Genomic DNA, 18,303 nt, shown 5'->3' with positions numbered 1-18,303 from the left:
TTGTTGCTCAATAAAGTCCATATCCAAAAATTACAACAACCACACATTTCGTCGGCACTAAACCAGAGCGGAAGCCGTGCCGCCATAATGTAAGCCGTTTCTTGACCAAACTGAGGTTTGCAATGATTATTGCTTAAGCGGCCCACTCACGACAAATTTGTTTGACAATTCTGTTTGAGTTTGAGGTGGTTTTTGTCGTGAGGGGGCATGTTGTCAAACGGATTGAAGGTTTGCGACAAATTTCAAAAACTAACAACCGATTTGTGGATTCGTTTGTCGTGAGTGGCGTGGTTTGCAAACATTTGGTCAGTTGGTTGAAATTTTTGCAGAGTAAACATGAGCGGATAAAAAAATGGCAAGCGTGAGCAAAAATTTTTTGGAAGAGTTTATTGAATTATTTAAAAATGAACCGGCCTTATGGCAATGCAAAAGTAAAAATTATAAGAATAAATGCCAAAAAGATAAGTCGTGGAAAAATTTACTTTCGAAATATAAAGAAATTGATAAGGATGCGACAATTGACGCAGTGAAAAAAAAGTGAATTGTTTACGCACTGCATATAGACGTGAATTGGTGAAGGTACGCAAGAGCAAAAAGTCTGGGGCAGGTGCTGAGGAAATATATGTACCAAATCTATGGTTCTTCAATAAGTTGGAATTTTTGGGTGACCAAGAGATGCAAACAGATGGATTTTGCTCATTCGACGAATCTATCGATATTGAAAAAGTAAGTTCATACTCGTAGATTATGAGAAGCAATAATTCTTTATTTTCAGAAAAATTGGAGTTATTACAAAAATTGATAGAGCTTATACAAATTTATTCTGCCAAGGCACTGCACCAACAGTACTAAAGTAATTACAAAATTTTTCGCGAACATGCTTGGCGTTGTTGGAAGAGTTGGTACACTTTGTCGGCTCCAAATCTGTCAAATAGTCATTTGTAGTAATCCCAGTATCCATTTCGTTGGAGTTTTTCAAATAAATTGACTCATTTTTTACTTTTAAATAATTATGTAAATAGCAACAGGCAGTTGCAATTAATGTGGCTTTTTCTGGATTCAACATTATATCAGTGTGAAATACCTAAAAATGGCTGGCTAAAATGCCAAATGCGTTTTCTACAATACGTCGAGCTCTAGAAAGTCGGTAGTTAAAGATTTGCTGTTCGATCGATAAATTAGAGCGGCTGTACGGTTTCATTAGATTTTTCAAGAGAGGAAATGCATCATCCCCTACGAATACGAATGGAAATATATCTTCGGACAGTGGTAGCTTTTCCGGCTCAGGTAAACATAGAAGCCCTTCATCATATAAATATTTCAACTAGGATTGCGCGAAAACACCTGCATCTGATGCTCTGCCATTTGTTCCCACTTCCACTGATATGAATTCGTAGTTTGCCTTGACCACCGCCATCATCACAATACTAAAACTCTTCTTATAATTAAAATAGAAAGACCCAGATTTTGACGGTTTTTTAATGTGTACATGCTTGCCGTCGATGGCGCCAATGCAATTGTTAAAATCCCACTTTTTCTCAAAATAAATCAGAAATTACTTTCCATTCTTCCGCATTACTTGGAATCTGGAATATTAAAGGAAATTTATTATAATTACGGCTTCTCATTCAAAAAAACGAAAATATGATGACTCGGATTTTTTGGAAAAAGCTGTTGCGCATTTGGACAAAATGAATAAACCGTCGAAAAGAGATGAATCCGACGTTTTTGCAGAAGGAACGAACAACAAAAAATGTTTGCCAAGCGCATAATTGACGACGCTCTAATGCACGGTCAGCTGAATCATCTTTCCTTTTCGAGCAGCCTTAACCTTGGAATGCAGCCATTGAGGTATCCTGTTGTTCATAGATCTGCAAACTCAACTCCAACTAACGAATCGAGTTTTTCGTCTTCACCAATTAGTTTGCAAATGCTTCCATCCGAGGAAATTTTTCCAGAACATCAATCTGTGAGAGTTATTTCTCAGGAAATAATAACTCCAACAAACTCGTTCCAACAGCTTTTCGATAACAAAGAATATAAATAATATTATTTTTACATACCGTAATCAACGATTTTAATGATGAAATTATTGCTCTGCACGTCTCAATTGTTATTCTGCCTAAAGATTGTGTGGAAATCTTTGTTAAGAATTTGAGATCCTCAAAACTTTGTCCAGTTGCGAGGAACCTCAATGTTGCGGAGAGTCTCTCATTTCCGCATTCCTGTGTCTTCCTTTTTTATTACAGGAGTGACTGCAGTAAGGAGATCCATATACGTTTCGGAATCCATCTAGAGGAAGTTTCCATTGAATTTAATAGTTTTACATGTGAGTGGTTATATCTCTCACATAACCACTCCGAAGCACACAATGGAAATAAAGTTTGTCAAATCGGTTTGTCGTATGTGCTCAACCGTCTTCAAACAGATTTGTCAAACAAATTTGTCGTGAGTGGGCCGCTTTACGTTATAAAGAGAACCTTCAATAATATAGAAGTAAGTGCTATCATTAGTTCTCTGACACATAGCGGCATAGACGACACAGTGTTCAGATGGATACAATCGATGCTTGAGAATAGAAAGATTATAGCATCAAACGGTGCTGCTTTATCACAGTTAGCATAGCTAACAAAATATACCAACAACAAAGTTGTCGTAGCTAACAAAATACGGTCGAAACTCTCCATAACGAACTTCTATGTAACGAAGTTTTCTTTATTACGAAGCAATTATAAGAACACTGTGTTTTGGGTATACAAGTACTATGAGTGTATGTAAAATTATCTTCATATAACGAATTTTCCTGTAACGAATATTTCCATATAACGAAGCATTTTTTGCGACCGTAACTTCAAGATTAAAGCGTTTTCAATTTGCATATAACGAATTTATTCAAATAATTTTTCGTTTTTATTTATATAACGGGTGATTTTTTTGAGGTTAGGATTTTCATGCATTAGTATTTGACAGATCACGTGGGATTTCAGACATGGTGTCAAAGAGAAAGATGCTCAGTATGCTTTGACATTTCATCATGAATAGACTTACTAACGAGCAACGCTTGCAAATCATTGAATTTTATTACCAAAATCAGTGTTCGGTTCGAAATGTGTTTATCGACAAATTTTGTTCAGCGATGAGGCTCATTTCTGGTTGAATGGCTACGTAAATAAGCAAAATTGCCGCATTTGGGTGAAGAGCAACCAGAAGCCGTTCAAGAACTGCCCATGCATCCCGAAAAATGCACTGTTTGGTGTGGTTTGTACGCTGGTGGAATCATTGGACCGTATTTTTCAAAGATGCTGTTGGACGCAACGTTACGGTGAATGGCGATCGCTATCGTTCGATGCTAACAAACTTTTTGTTGCCAAAAATGGAAGAACTGAACTTGGTTGACATGTGGTTTCAACAAGATGGCGCTACATGCCACACAGCTCGCGATTCTATGGCCATTTTGAGGGAAAACTTCGGACAACAATTCATCTCAAGAAATGGACCCGTAAGTTGGCCACCAAGATCATGCGATTTAACGCCTTTAGACTATTTTTTGTGGGGCTACGTCAAGTCTAAAGTCTACAGAAATAAGCCAGCAACTATTCCAGCTTTGGAAGACAACATTTCCGAAGAAATTCGGGCTATTCCGGCCGAAATGCTCGAAAAAGTTGCCCAAAATTGGACTTTCCGAATGGACCACCTAAGACGCAGCCGCGGTCAACATTTAAATGAAATTATCTTCAAAAAGTAAATGTCATGAACCAATCTAACGTTTCAAATAAAGAACCGATGAGATTTTGCAAATTTTATGCGTTTTTTTTTAAAAAAAAGTTATCAAGCTCTTAAAAAATCACACTTTACTTCACTGGTAGGCAAAACCGAACGCTTGCGCACAAAAAAGAAATAGGCGTCGCTTTGTTGTTGTTATTCTTGCTCTGTGTGTACTTTGTTGCTTTCACAACGCACAAGCAGAGACTGATGCTTTGAACCGTTTATTTTCCATAAATCTGAAAGTGTATTTCGGGGAATCACCGAACTATGCAAGTGTCAACTGAAATCATTACCATCACTCATATTTCTTGCAGTCGTTATCAGTTTGCATTTGCATATCGCGATAGTAAGTTGTAAAATGACTTCGCGCATAAGTATTACTGTGGAAAAAAGCATTGATTATGAAAGAAGTTGAAAAGGGGAAAGCTTCAAAAAAAGACATTACTAAGAAATTTGGAATTCCTTCCAGTAGCTTATCTACGATTTTAAAAAACATGTTAACCAGTGTCACAGATAATGCATCCAGTATTTAACGCTATAAGCTTCGAATTTTTAATTTTGAGGATATTAACGAAGCAATGCTGAAGTTGGGGCCACGGAGAATTTGAAGCAAGTGTAGGCTGGCTTGAAAAATTTTTAAATCCTCCCGGGGTTGTTCAAAAAATACAATATTGTGTGGTGAAAAGTCTGATGCCAACATCCAAACTCCACATGAATGGGTAACGAATATCTTGCCAAAATTGTTAGAAAAATATGACGAAAACGGCATCTGTAACGCCGCTGAGACGGACTTGTGCTTTAAGTGCTTACCAAATAAATGATGGAGTTTAAAAATGAGAAGTGCTTTGGGGGGAAAACGCTAAGAGAGGATTACTGTTATGGTGGCATGCAAGATGACCGGTTTGTAGAAGGTTAAATTGGTTTTTATATAAGCCAATAATCCGAGACGCTTCAAAGGAATGAAATCTCCAGACGTGGATTATGAATTTAATACGAAAGCATGAATGACAAGCAAGATTTTCTTGAAATGGCTTTTGAAATTGAACAAAAAGTTTGCTTCTCAACAAAGAAATATTTTGCTTTTTGTTAACTACAGCGCTGCGCACCCTAAGGATGTAAAGGACTAATTGAAAAATATTGAAATTGCATATTTGATGACTTCGTTTTTTCAGCCAATGGATCAGAACATAATTTGTAACATTAAAACGCATTTTTTGGAGAACAAAGAATCAGGGCCACTACAAATAAAAAAAAATGTTAAAGGGAACAACATTTTTTTCTTTTCTACATACATATATAGCAAATTTTATTTATAGCGAAGTAAATATCCAGTCCCTTGGAATTCATTATATAGAGTTTCGACTGTATATTAGAAATTCAATTCAGCAATATTCTGCAAATAAACAATATCATTGTTGGTCAATAAAATTAAATTCCAAAAATTACAATAACAACACGAAATGCGTTCGCACTAAACCAGAGCAGAAGCCGTGCCGCCATAATGTAAGCCGATTTTCAATGATTATTGCTTACCTCATGATAACTAAGTACATGGAAATACTTATGTACTAGTAAGTAAGGATTCGTACATATATACATACATACAGATGTAAGTTTAAAGTAAATAAGCAAAATTTTGCATAAAAAAGAAATTATTCATTAAAGTAATCGAGTTCACCTATAACTTATATATCGTCACTTAAAATGCAAAATAACGTATGATCAAAAAATTCGAAATTGAGTGTTTCATTGGTTATTATTCACTACTTCAAATTACATACATATAATTATTATTCATTATTTCCATGGTAAAGAAAGAAGTAGAAGATAGTAGAATTAAATATATGTATATCTAAACTCCGAGATCACCCAAACCATTTGGCTAATGCTTTGGTACATTCCTGCGATCAAACACGCCTTAAAAGAAGAGATATGCCCGCGTACTAAGGAGCAACGTATCACCAAAACAGCTCAATCACTTGCTTGAGCTAGTCTAGTTTTTAAATAGATTTAAGATTTTATAACTTATTGTTAGCAATTTCGAGCTTTGTTGATCGGCCGCTGGGTTTTCTTAGTAACCTTTCAGTTCTCCCGCCATTTTTTCGTGCCTGAATAAATGGATCGAAAATGTTCCTCAGCTTTTTGTCTTCGATTTCGGAACGCTACAAGCGACGTATTTATCATATTTGATGCCTTTGCCAGGTCTATCGATTCTTTCTGAAGAATCATGCTGAGTGAATGAATTGGAGATAAAATATCACATAGGTAAACTACAAATTTAAATTTGCACATAATGAGAAAACCCGCCTTATACTTGTGTGTAAACAAATCCATTCGTTTATAGCTTTAGAGAATATATTTAGCAATTTGTAATATTAAATTTGGCGCTAGGCATCTCAACAACATCAAGTTCGCCAGAAGAAATCCATGATAGGTTTCGTATTTCTTGTGTATTCCACTCATTTGGTGCATAGTTATAATACAAAAACAAATTACTAATTTTAAGACGAATAATATTAAACACTCTCACTCTAGACCCGATTCAATATACTGTCCTTACTCAAAGATAATTTCCCCCATATCCCTCCTCTGAATTCGCCACTGATATATAGTACATTTATAAATGATCAGGCAGACGAAACAATTTGACTATCTGTCCTTACAAGTAATATCTTGAATAAAAATTTAAATATATTGATGAAACTTGCTACATACATCTGTTCCTTTGCACTTTGGTCGGTATTGCATATGGTCTTAATGGGAAAACTGTCACGCCAACAGAGCGCAATTAAATCAAACTGTAACTTTTCAATAACCCATACATCAAATATGTGGATTCTTGATTCTTAATTTTTGATATACGCTTTGAGTGAGCTAGAGAGCAGGAAATCATTATATTGGGTGTATTTGGGTTAGAAGATGGAGTGGATTGATTGTGTTAACTTGAGACATTATTCAAGTATATTGGGGAATTTCTTTCCTTGCAATTTTATAAAGAGACAACACACAATGATCATACAGTCTACTAAAATAACGAAATTGTTTATATGTATATAACGGGCGATCCAAGCAGGGGTACTTTTTCAATAGCCTTTTTTAACGGATGACGCGTGAGCCGTGTAAAGCTTATTGGATTGTATTGTATGGCATTTCATCATGAGAAGACTTACGCTTGAACAATCTTTACAAATCGTTAACTTCATTACAAAAATTCACTTCTGTAAAGAGTGCGTGCGCGCTTCGCTCAACTTATGGTCAACATATTCGGCCTGTTGGGCAACAATTCGCAACACAATCAGCCATTTCGAGACGTAGCTTTTTTTATTTGATAATATTAGACCGAAAAAACCTCGTCCGCTACGCGGTATTGAAAATATAGCAGCCGTAGCTGATAGTGAGCACGAAGACCGTTGGGAGTCGATTAGGCGCCGTTCGCAGTAACCCGGACTGGGGTATGAAACAAGTTGGAGCATTTTAGCAACATATTTCTATATTTGCAGCCCGTTTTTCTTCAGAAGTAATCACGTGGAGACCGCTATCGTGCCATGATAACCTACTATTCGATGCAATATCGGTGACATTTGGTTTCAACAAAAAGACTCCACTTTCCACACATCACATAAATTGATGGAATTATTACTGTGATCAAATTGAAATGTGACTTTTGTCCATTTCATCTCTTTCAAAGTAATCTTCTCCCGCTGCAATACACTTATGCCAACGAATTTTCCAGTCATTATAGCACTTGGAAAAATTTTCCGTGATGGCCATCAGAGCCTTCTTCGATTCAGCTTTTATATCCTCAATTGAGTCAAAACGGTGTCGTTGGAGTAGTCATGTGAATTTGCTGAATAATCAGAAGTTACACGAAGGTAAATCAGGCGTATGCGGTGGTTTCGGGACGATATTAGTAGAAAATATGGCGAAGTGATCACGAATAACCAATGCAAACCCATCTCATAGTGCATTATCGCACCTATTTTTTCAATAAATTCAGGCATAGCAAAAATCGAAGAATTGATTTTTAGAGCCTCACAAAACAACGTGTATCTCAAATACTAATAAATAATTCGACGTGAAATTTAGCATAGATGACACTAACAGTATAACCAACATACAGAAAAAAAAATTTACGGATTCGATTGGTCACCAAGATTGTGTGATATCTCATCGTTAGACTTTTCCTGTGAGGATATGTAAAGTTTAAAGTCTATGCGGATAATCCTGCTTCTATTCAGGCCTTTGAGCAAAACATCACTTGTGGCATTCGCCAGTAGCTCGAACGAGTCTTTGAAAATTGAACTCAATAGATTGACCATCTGAAACATAGCCGCAGCCAACATTTGAAAAAGATAATCTTCAGAACACAAATGCAAAGAAGCTTATAAATGTTCGCCCATTTTTCATAATTTTTAAAACCACAGATGTATGAGTGCCGTCTGTCATATATTCGCTTTCCTAAGACCAACATTTGTATTACATGTTGATAAAGCAACTTTATTACAAAATTGTGACGAATTCCAAAGATAATATTCAGATATAACATGCCCCAGTTTTTCACTTCAGTGATAGAACGGAAGTATTTACAGCAATGTTATTATTTTTTACAATTCCTGTCACTTCTGCAACAGCTGAAAGGTCATTTAGCATATTAAAAATAATAGCAAAAATTATTCAAGAAATAATATGGGCCAAACTCGACTCCGACATTTATTGCTAAAAGCAATTGAAAACAAAACCGCATCAAGCCTGGATTTTAACAAAGTCATTGATACTTTTGTGAAAACTAATGCTAGGAAAATGTTGTAAATACAATTGTTATTTAGTCAGTTGGTAGGCCCTTGAATCTTCTCTATTTCGTTTTGTTAGCCAAACCAACACCATGTATTAATTGTAAATTATGTTGTTACTGTTTAATATTTTTATTACTTGCAAAGCAAAAAAAAAAAAGTTTAAGCAACTTAGCATTTTTAAAGTATTTACATATATATTTCATATTTTTATTTGATAAAACCCAGCCAGTTTACATAGCAGTGGGCCCATATTTAATTTGCCATAGGGCCCCAAGTTATAGTGGAAGAACTAAGTATGGTTAGGATCTTTTATTAAGTAACATAGAAATAGGCTTTCAATTATTACGAATTGTAAGTGTGTTATTCGGCAGAAAACAAAATAGCATAAGTTTTTAGCAAGTTACCTATTAAGAAAAATCGATTTTGGTTATTTAAATATGCTCGTGGTTCAGCTAACCCAGAGGTATAAGTATGGAGTTTAAGCTTTAGTTATAGCTAATAAAATCGTATAAAAAATGTAATATACATTACGAATATAAGACAAGTCGCCTTTTGGACTAGATGGTGTGACTGGTACGCTGTTGGATTTTGTTTTGTTTTCTAAACCATTTCCTTCCAATGGTGAATAAGATGAATATATGATGTCGTTTAAAATTTCTTTCTCGGTTCGTCCAGTATATTTAAATTTTGCGCCACGCGAGAATATGCCACCACCAAAGTTAAGACATGCATTTTGACAGTTAGGAAGCCTGAAAATAAATATAACATATTTATATTAAATTAAGTTAAGAGTTAAAGTATGTCACAATGTTACCTACTTATAATATTATGTAACAATATGTGAAATCTCATTAGCTTGATGGTTTTATAATAAGCAAAAGGTATCACTAGTATTAAAATGACAGTACAGTTTTAATGTGACCACCGCGTAATTCGCACTGAATTACGTGAATAAAATATCCATTTAAGTTTTTATATAATCGCAGCATTCTCTTTTTATTTTGGCAATTTTAATTTAATTTAAGAATTTATGAATACATGGCGAACGCAGGAATATTTGGAGCTGGAGTTGTAATGTATCCATATTTACCCGTATGTATGGAAACGAGTTTTCGTTTAAGATATAAGCATTTGGTATGTATTTTAATATGTGTGTAGGTGCTAAAGATAAGGTACTTTAGCTTGCGTGGGTATTTGATTTTAATGTTCTGACGACGAATTTTATTGGCGGTTATTTACAATTTGTTTATTATCGTCCTATTGAGGATAGCGACTCCACGCCTGGCTCAGATGTACCCAGAATGGGTGCTCCTTTGAAAACCTGCTCTGTTGTTGGGCTGTGAGCTTAAAGGTATCTTACGCAAATATAGTGATTGACCGTGAATTGAGAACGGTTTCAATTCGAGTTAGTAATGATAACAATTTCTCATAATTAATTTGAAGTTTTTTACAGCTGATTGTCATCCATAAGAGGAGTGCGACCTTTGCTTTTTGCAAGTCAAGGTGCGTCACTTAACCGCATGGGAAGGTGATCCTTTAACATTATTTTTAATCTGCACAATATCTGAATCTCTATTCAATGTAATTGACAACATGTCCATTTAGTATCCACCGGAATATCGTATTTAGTGCCAGTACTGTGTTTGAAAATTTCTCAACACCTTCGAATATTATCTGTGGTATGAGAATAAAAGAATATCTAAATATTTGAGTGGGGACGTTGCAGTTGGGATAACTATTTTCTGTTAGCTCAAAAAGATGCTAACAGATGGCGATAATTAATGATTAGATTGAGTAAGTATTCAATAGATGGCGATATGTTAAAAACACAAATTTAATAGCATAATAACTACGTACTATTGCTGAAACTAAGGTATAACCTAAATTTATTTTATATTTCTCTCAAGTTGGATCAAATTGCACACGGTGTGCAAAAAAATTTAAAATCGGTTCAGTAATTTAGGAGTCTATCGCGGACAAACAACGTGACACGTGATTTTTATACAGTAGTAAAGAAATTATACGTATATGTGCATACATATTTGTATTTTGTGTTGTAACTTTATTTTCTGTAATTGTACAATTGTCTTTATAGTAGATTGTTGTTGTAATATACAGTTATTATTTACTGCTAATCGACTGCTTGAAATAATTCGTAGTATGTGTTTGGTATTATGATTTTCGAATATAGTAGAAAATATTTACATATACATACATATTAATAATTTCTTAAAAACCCTTAAAAATATGGCACTAATCAACGCAGTGATAGAAAAAAACAAATTAGATGTTCGATGCGAACGTCAAATTCAAAGCGCCATTTGGATTAAGATGTAACAAGAATGAGAGTTTGTCAAATTATGTATTTATCAAAATCCTAGCTTAAAACACATTTCTATGGTACCACAACCAGATCTTTTGCCTAGACATAAATATAAGCCCACGTTTAGCTTTTGCAGATAAACACCAATTTTAAGATGAAGAGTGGCGAAGCGTTGTGTTCATCGACGAAAAAAACTTTATATACACATAAGCCTCGGTGCACGTGTCTCCATCGAGTACACGGCGGTGGTTCTATAATAGTGTGGGCTGCTTTTTTTTATGAAGGAAAAACTCTAATATGCTACATATCAACAAAAATTAATGCCCCAATGTATTTAAACTTGCTTGATGGTGAATTGATAGAGTTTGGAGGCCAATTTTTAACAATTTGACTTTCCAGCAAGACAATGCACCGATCCACAATGCAACCCTTACTAAAAAGTTTTTCAAGTCAACAAACATTCCGCTTTTGGAGTAGCCAACAAAAAGTCCGGACTTAAACCCTAGCAAGGATCAGTGAGGAATAATATCTGCTAGAGTTTTTAACAATGGACGCCAGTTTACTACCGCAAAATAGTTAAAAATGGCAATACGGAGATGGCTTCAATCAGAATCTAAGCTAAAATCTTTGGTTGATTTGATGCCATCTCGACTAAACCAAGTTAAAATTAATAAAGGAAAGCATAATAATTATTAACAAACCTAATTTATCAAATTATTTGAAGAACAAAAAAAAAAATAGTAATATGCACAAATGAATGTTTTCTATAAAGCGTACATATGTTTAGTTTTTAATTTTGTTGTATGTACTAAAGGAATTTTAATTAATATATTGTTATATGATGTATCTAAGAAAATAAAAATATAAACAAAAACCAAAACTTTGATAGCTCCCTTTATTTAAAAATCTAATAGCTTTGAAGTAGTGCACATATAATTCTTTTTTCTGAGGTATAAATGATCAGGATGACGAGACAAGTTGAAATCCGGTTGACTGTCTGTCTGTTCATCCGTCTGTCCGCGCAAGCTGTAACTTGAGGAAAAAATGAGAGATCTTCATCAAACTTAGTATATTGGTTCTTTAGTACAAAACAAAAAATCGAGTTCGTAGATGGGCGTCATCGAACCACTGCCACGCCTACAAATCGCCATTAATCGAAAACTTATAAAGCGCAATAACTAAGCACCTAATTAGGATATAAGGCATCTGTAGGCAAAATTTTTTGAAAAAGTAGGCGTGACCCCGCCCACAAACTAGTTTAATGTATATTTCTCATAAACCACTTAAGCCACAACAACCAAATTTGCTGACTGCACTTCTTATAAGCATATCTACCTACAGTAGGACAGTGGATGAAATCGGAGTATAACCCCTTTCGCCCCCCATATAACGGTACTGTGGGAAACTACCAAAAGCGCGATAAAGCAATATCTTAATACGCCATCCTTTACCTTTTTGCACTAAGTTTATATGTATATAGGGGTATTCTCTTGCTCTTGCAAGATTGCAGATTGCAAAAATACTGCACCGAAATATACAAGGGCACGAGAGCACCCATTGCAAAATCTAGTGAAATATGAGCGACTGATTCAGTCAATTTATTGTGACTATTGTGCATGGCTATTGTGAATTGGCGCACCTTCTGCTTACATTTTTAACAAAAAAAAACTGTAACAAAACTTTATAATTTAAAAAATGGCAACTACAACAGGGTTGCAATTTTATTTTTGCGTAACATTGCAGGCAAATATACATGGGTTTTGGTCTGACATATTTCACAGCCCTTGCAAATATTTTTCTGCGTGTGTTTGTTGTTGTGCCGTTGTAAATTTGCAATGCTTGCACCGTGCACCGGGTTTTGCAAGAGCAAGAGAATACCCCTTATGTGTATGGTTATGTTTATATTTAATTTTTTCTGGTTTAGATTTTTAATATTTCATAATTTTGTTATTTTTTTTTGCATTTGCTTTCTTTTTTATGCAATCATGCTTATTGTTTTGCTTACCATAAGGGGTATTTCTATAATTTCTCACAAGTGAATTCTTGAGTTTATGTTTTTGGTGTGTTTAACCCATTTACAGCCAATGGTCGATTTTTCGACCAGCAACTTTGAAAAATCACCGAGACGAAAATATCCGAGATATGTCTTGAAGGCAATAATTGTATGTCATCTTGCATCTTTATAATCTTGACAAAATTTTTCTTTCATTAATTAGTAATTGTTTTTAAATTTTATCGGATTTTCGGAAGACCCATTTTTTCGACATTTTTTATAAAAATTCGGAAAAAATAGAGAAAATTAAAAAAAAAAAATAAGGTTTCTATATATTGTAGTGTTTGTCGCACACTTCACGCAGAATATATTTTTCAGCAGATCAGTTGTAGTATAGAATGATAAGGAATGCACAAAATTAACTGGTTGATAAATCGACCACCGGCCGAAAACGATACGAAAAATATTTCCACTTCACTATTTTTGTGTCCTTACATCTAGGAAGTTAACATAATGCATGCGAGCGTAAAACTAATGAGTGTAAATGTTTATTGTTGTTTCTGTTATTTAATGTAAGGAAAGATTAAAGAAAAGATCAATTAGAAGTATGGAAATTATTAAATAAGAAAAAGAAAATATGAGAGGATAAGTAAGACAGGTAAAGAAAGAATGAAGAGAGATGTGTTTTTGTTGGTAGTGGGAGTACTAGTATATGACTATATACTTTTAATTTAACAGAAAATTGCTTTGTTAAATTGTTGATTACTGAGTTCTTTCATAAACAAGTATACGCAAGAAGTATCATAATGAAAAACATGCAGGACAAAGCACCGTCTTACAGTTCATAAAATTTTTCGTAATTACATATCAGAAAATGAAAAAATCGAATAAATACTTGTTCCATTCCATGGAATATTCAAGAACTTTCTTTCTAGATATTTGTAGAATAGAATTTTCCGAAGCTTCCAAGATCACAAATAAAGGGTGATTTTTTTGAGGTTAGGATTTTCATGCATTAGTATTTGACAGATCACGTGGGATTTCAGACATGGTGTCAAAGAGAAAGATGCTCAGTATGCTTTGGCATTTCATCATGAATAGACTTACTAACGAGCAACGCTTGCAAATCATTGAATTTTATTACCAAAATCAGTGTTCGGTTCGACAGTGTTCGGTTCGACAAATTTTGTTCAGCGATGAGGCTCATTTCTGGTTGAATGGCTACGTAAATAAGCAAAATTGCCGCATTTGGGGTGAAGAGCAACCAGAAGCCGTTCAAGAACTGCCCATGCATCCCGAAAAATGCACTGTTTGGTGTGGTTTGTACGCTGGTAGAATCATTGGACCGTATTTTTTCAAAGATGCTGTTGGACGCAACGTTACGGTGAATGGCGATCGCTATCGTTCGATGCTAACAAACTTTTTGTTGCCAAAAATGGAAGAACTGAACTTGGTTGACATGTGGTTTCAACAAGATGGCGCTACATGCCACACAGCTCGCGATTCTATGGCCATTTTGAGGGAAAACTTCGGACAACAATTCATCTCAAGAAATGGACCCGTAAGTTGGCCACCAAGATCATGCGATTTAACGCCTTTAGACTATTTTTTGTGGGGCTACGTCAAGTCTAAAGTCTACAGAAATAAGCCAGCAACTATTCCAGCTTTGGAAGACAACATTTCCGAAGAAATTCGGGCTATTCCGGCCGAAATGCTCGAAAAAGTTGCCCAAAATTGGACTTTCCGAATGGACCACCTAAGACGCAGCCGCGGTCAACATTTAAATGAAATTATCTTCAAAAAGTAAATGTCATGAACCAATCTAACGTTTCAAATAAAGAACCGATGAGATTTTGCAAATTTTATGCGTTTTTTTTTAAAAAAAAGTTATCAAGCTCTTAAAAAATCACCCTTTATAAAAAGGCGCCCTTCATGGCAGGTAGTTAGTCGGTTGTTGCACACGAGCCTGAACGCACTGTTTCACTTTAGTAAGTATCGTTTTCGGCCGATGGTCGACTTTTCGACCACATTCCCGTGGCTAAACGGCTTAATGTAAAAATCTCAAAAAATCTAAACCATTGAGTTTTTTTTATACTAAACAAAATATAAAGTTTCGTTGAAATCAAAGCAGTGGATCTAAGTGCGGCCGGAAATGGGTTAATTACACAAAAGTAAGCATAAGAAGGGAAATTAATGATCGGACATGTGCGTATACTGTTTCGTTTTTTCCGTAAATTAAATTTGAATATTGTAACAGGTTAGAAACAGTTTTATTGAACTAATAAAACCGATTTGTTATTACTGGCGTTATATTAGATAAAACTGTGATTTTTGACATACATATTTTTATAAATTTCTCTAAATTCGATTCGTACCTATAATTATTTCTTGTTGATTTGTTAATTCCCTTTTATAAAGGGTGGGCCACATAAAATTTTAAATTTCGAAGATAGGGCGTAAAAGATTGAGTGTAGCGTTTGCTGTATGGCGCGTAGCGCCGTCCTGCTGGAACCAAATGTTGTCCAAGTTTTCCTCTTCAATTTGCTTAAAGAAAAATTCGGTTAACATTGCGCGATATCGCTCACCACGGCGAACCGCGGTTCCTTCTTCATTTGCGAAGAAAAATGGGCCGATGATTCCACCAGACCAAAATCCGCACCATACAGTGATTCGTGCTGGGTGCATTGGCTTCTCGGCGTTTACGCTAATTTTCGAAGCACTTTTGCAACACTGATTGAGGTATTTCCAAAATATGCGTTCTGACCGCATTAATTGCCTCCTGAAGTGACGAAAAACGTTGACCTAGTAGTTTAACTTTTACGTACGTCGATAGTAACGGGTGATTTTTTTGAGGTTAGGATTTTCATGCATTAGTATTTGACAGATCACGTGGGATTTCAGACATGGTGTCAAAGAGAAAGATGCTCAGTATGCTTTGACATTTCATCATGAATAGACTTACTAACGAGCAACGCTTGCAAATCATTGAATTTTATTACCAAAATCAGTGTTCGGTTCGACAGTGTTCGGTTCGACAAATTTTGTTCAGCGATGAGGCTCATTTCTGGTTGAATGGCTACGTAAATAAGCAAAATTGCCGCATTTGGGGTGAAGAGCAACCAGAAGCCGTTCAAGAACTGCCCATGCATCCCGAAAAATGCACTGTTTGGTGTGGTTTGTACGCTGGTGGAATCATTGGACCGTATTTTTTCAAAGATGCTGTTGGACGCAACGTTACGGTGAATGGCGATCGCTATCGTTCGATGCTAACAAACTTTTTGTTGCCAAAAATGGAAGAACTGAACTTGGTTGACATGTGGTTTCAACAAGATGGCGCTACATGCCACACAGCTCGCGATTCTATGGCCATTTTGAGGGAAAACTTCGGACAACAATTCATCTCAAGAAATGGACCCGTAAGTTGGCCACCAAGATCATGCGATTTAACGCCTTTAGACTATTTTTTGTGGGGCTACGTCAAGTCTAAAGTCTACAGAAATAAGCCAGCAACTATTCCAGCTTTGGAAGACAACATTTCCGAAGAAATTCGGGCTATTCCGGCCGAAATGCTCGAAAAAGTTGCCCAAAATTGGACTTTCCGAATGGACCACCTAAGACGCAGCCGCGGTCAACATTTAAATGAAATTATCTTCAAAAAGTAAATGTCATGAACCAATCTAACGTTTCAAATAAAGAACCGATGAGATTTTGCAAATTTTATGCGTTTTTTTTTTAAAAAAAGTTATCAAGCTCTTAAAAAATCACCCTTTATAAAAAGGCGCCCTTCATGGCAGGTAGTTAGTCGGTTGTTGCACACGAGCCTGAACGCACTGTTTCACTTTAGTAAGTATCGTTTTCGGCCGATGGTCGACTTTTCGACCACATTCCCGTGGCTAAACGGCTTAATGTAAAAATCTCAAAAAATCTAAACCATTGAGTTTTTTTTATACTAAACAAAATATAAAGTTTCGTTGAAATCAAAGCAGTGGATCTAAGTGCGGCCGGAAATGGGTTAATTACACAAAAGTAAGCATAAGAAGGGAAATTAATGATCGGACATGTGCGTATACTGTTTCGTTTTTTCCGTAAATTAAATTTGAATATTGTAACAGGTTAGAAACAGTTTTATTGAACTAATAAAACCGATTTGTTATTACTGGCGTTATATTAGATAAAACTGTGATTTTTGACATACATATTTTTATAAATTTCTCTAAATTCGATTCGTACCTATAATTATTTCTTGTTGATTTGTTAATTCCCTTTTATAAAGGGTGGGCCACATAAAATTTTAAATTTCGAAGATAGGGCGTAAAAGATTGAGTGTAGCGTTTGCTGTATGGCGCGTAGCGCCGTCCTGCTGGAACCAAATGTTGTCCAAGTTTTCCTCTTCAATTTGCTTAAAGAAAAATTCGGTTAACATTGCGCGATATCGCTCACCACGGCGAACCGCGGTTCCTTCTTCATTTGCGAAGAAAAATGGGCCGATGATTCCACCAGACCAAAATCCGCACCATACAGTGATTCGTGCTGGGTGCATTGGCTTCTCGGCGTTTACGCTAATTTTCGAAGCACTTTTGCAACACTGATTGAGGTATTTCCAAAATATGCGTTCTGACCGCATTAATTGCCTCCTGAAGTGACGAAAAACGTTGACCTAGTAGTTTAACTTTTACGTACGTCGATAGTAACGGGTGATTTTTTTGAGGTTAGGATTTTCATGCATTAGTATTTGACAGATCACGTGGGATTTCAGACATGGTGTCAAAGAGAAAGATGCTCAGTATGCTTTGACATTTCATCATGAATAGACTTACTAACGAGCAACGCTTGCAAATCATTGAATTTTATTACCAAAATCAGTGTTCGGTTCGAAATGTGTTTATCGACAAATTTTGTTCAGCGATGAGGCTCATTTCTGGTTGAATGGCTACGTAAATAAGCAAAATTGCCGCATTTGGGGTGAAGAGCAACCAGAAGCCGTTCAAGAACTGCCCATGCATCCCGAAAAATGCACTGTTTGGTGTGGTTTGTACGCTGGTGGAATCATTGGACCGTATTTTTTCAAAGATGCTGTTGGACGCAACGTTACGGTGAATGGCGATCGCTATCGTTCGATGCTAACAAACTTTTTGTTGCCAAAAATGGAAGAACTGAACTTGGTTGACATGTGGTTTCAACAAGATGGCGCTACATGCCACACAGCTCGCGATTCTATGGCCATTTTGAGGGAAAACTTCGGACAACAATTCATCTCAAGAAATGGACCCGTAAGTTGGCCACCAAGATCATGCGATTTAACGCCTTTAGACTATTTTTTGTGGGGCTACGTCAAGTCTAAAGTCTACAGAAATAAGCCAGCAACTATTCAAGCTTTGGAAGACAACATTTCCGAAGAAATTCGGGCTATTCCGGCCGAAATGCTCGAA

General features: G+C 35.7%; 2 protein-coding genes across 9 annotated transcripts in view; one reads left to right on the top strand and one right to left on the bottom strand.

The window, feature by feature from the left end:
• LOC105233578 (FERM domain-containing protein 5) overlaps positions 1-18,303 on the bottom strand; it is a 753,696-nt gene that overhangs the window by 79,634 nt on the left and 655,759 nt on the right. For 7 of the 8 annotated variants that reach the window (XR_007423741.1, XM_049462605.1, XM_049462598.1 and 4 more), the window contains one exon: positions 9,090-9,307. Coding sequence is in view for 7 of the 8 variants with exons in the window: in XM_049462605.1 (XP_049318562.1) it covers positions 9,090-9,307 (218 nt within the window). In the remaining variant the exon portion in view is untranslated. Of the gene's footprint in view, positions 1-9,084; positions 9,308-18,303 lie in introns of all 8 variants that reach the window. The other variant, XM_049462604.1, reaches the window with a different exon arrangement.
• LOC109579258 (uncharacterized) overlaps positions 1-18,303 on the top strand; it is a 464,513-nt gene that overhangs the window by 286,194 nt on the left and 160,016 nt on the right. The gene's annotated exons all lie outside the window — the stretch shown is intronic.

This window comes from Bactrocera dorsalis, chromosome 1 (assembly GCF_023373825.1).
Source record: "Bactrocera dorsalis isolate Fly_Bdor chromosome 1, ASM2337382v1, whole genome shotgun sequence".
NCBI classification, from domain to species: domain Eukaryota; kingdom Metazoa; phylum Arthropoda; class Insecta; order Diptera; family Tephritidae; genus Bactrocera; species Bactrocera dorsalis.
The sequence above is the reverse complement of the archived record's forward strand: the minus strand, read 5'-3'. Positions and strand labels throughout refer to the sequence as shown.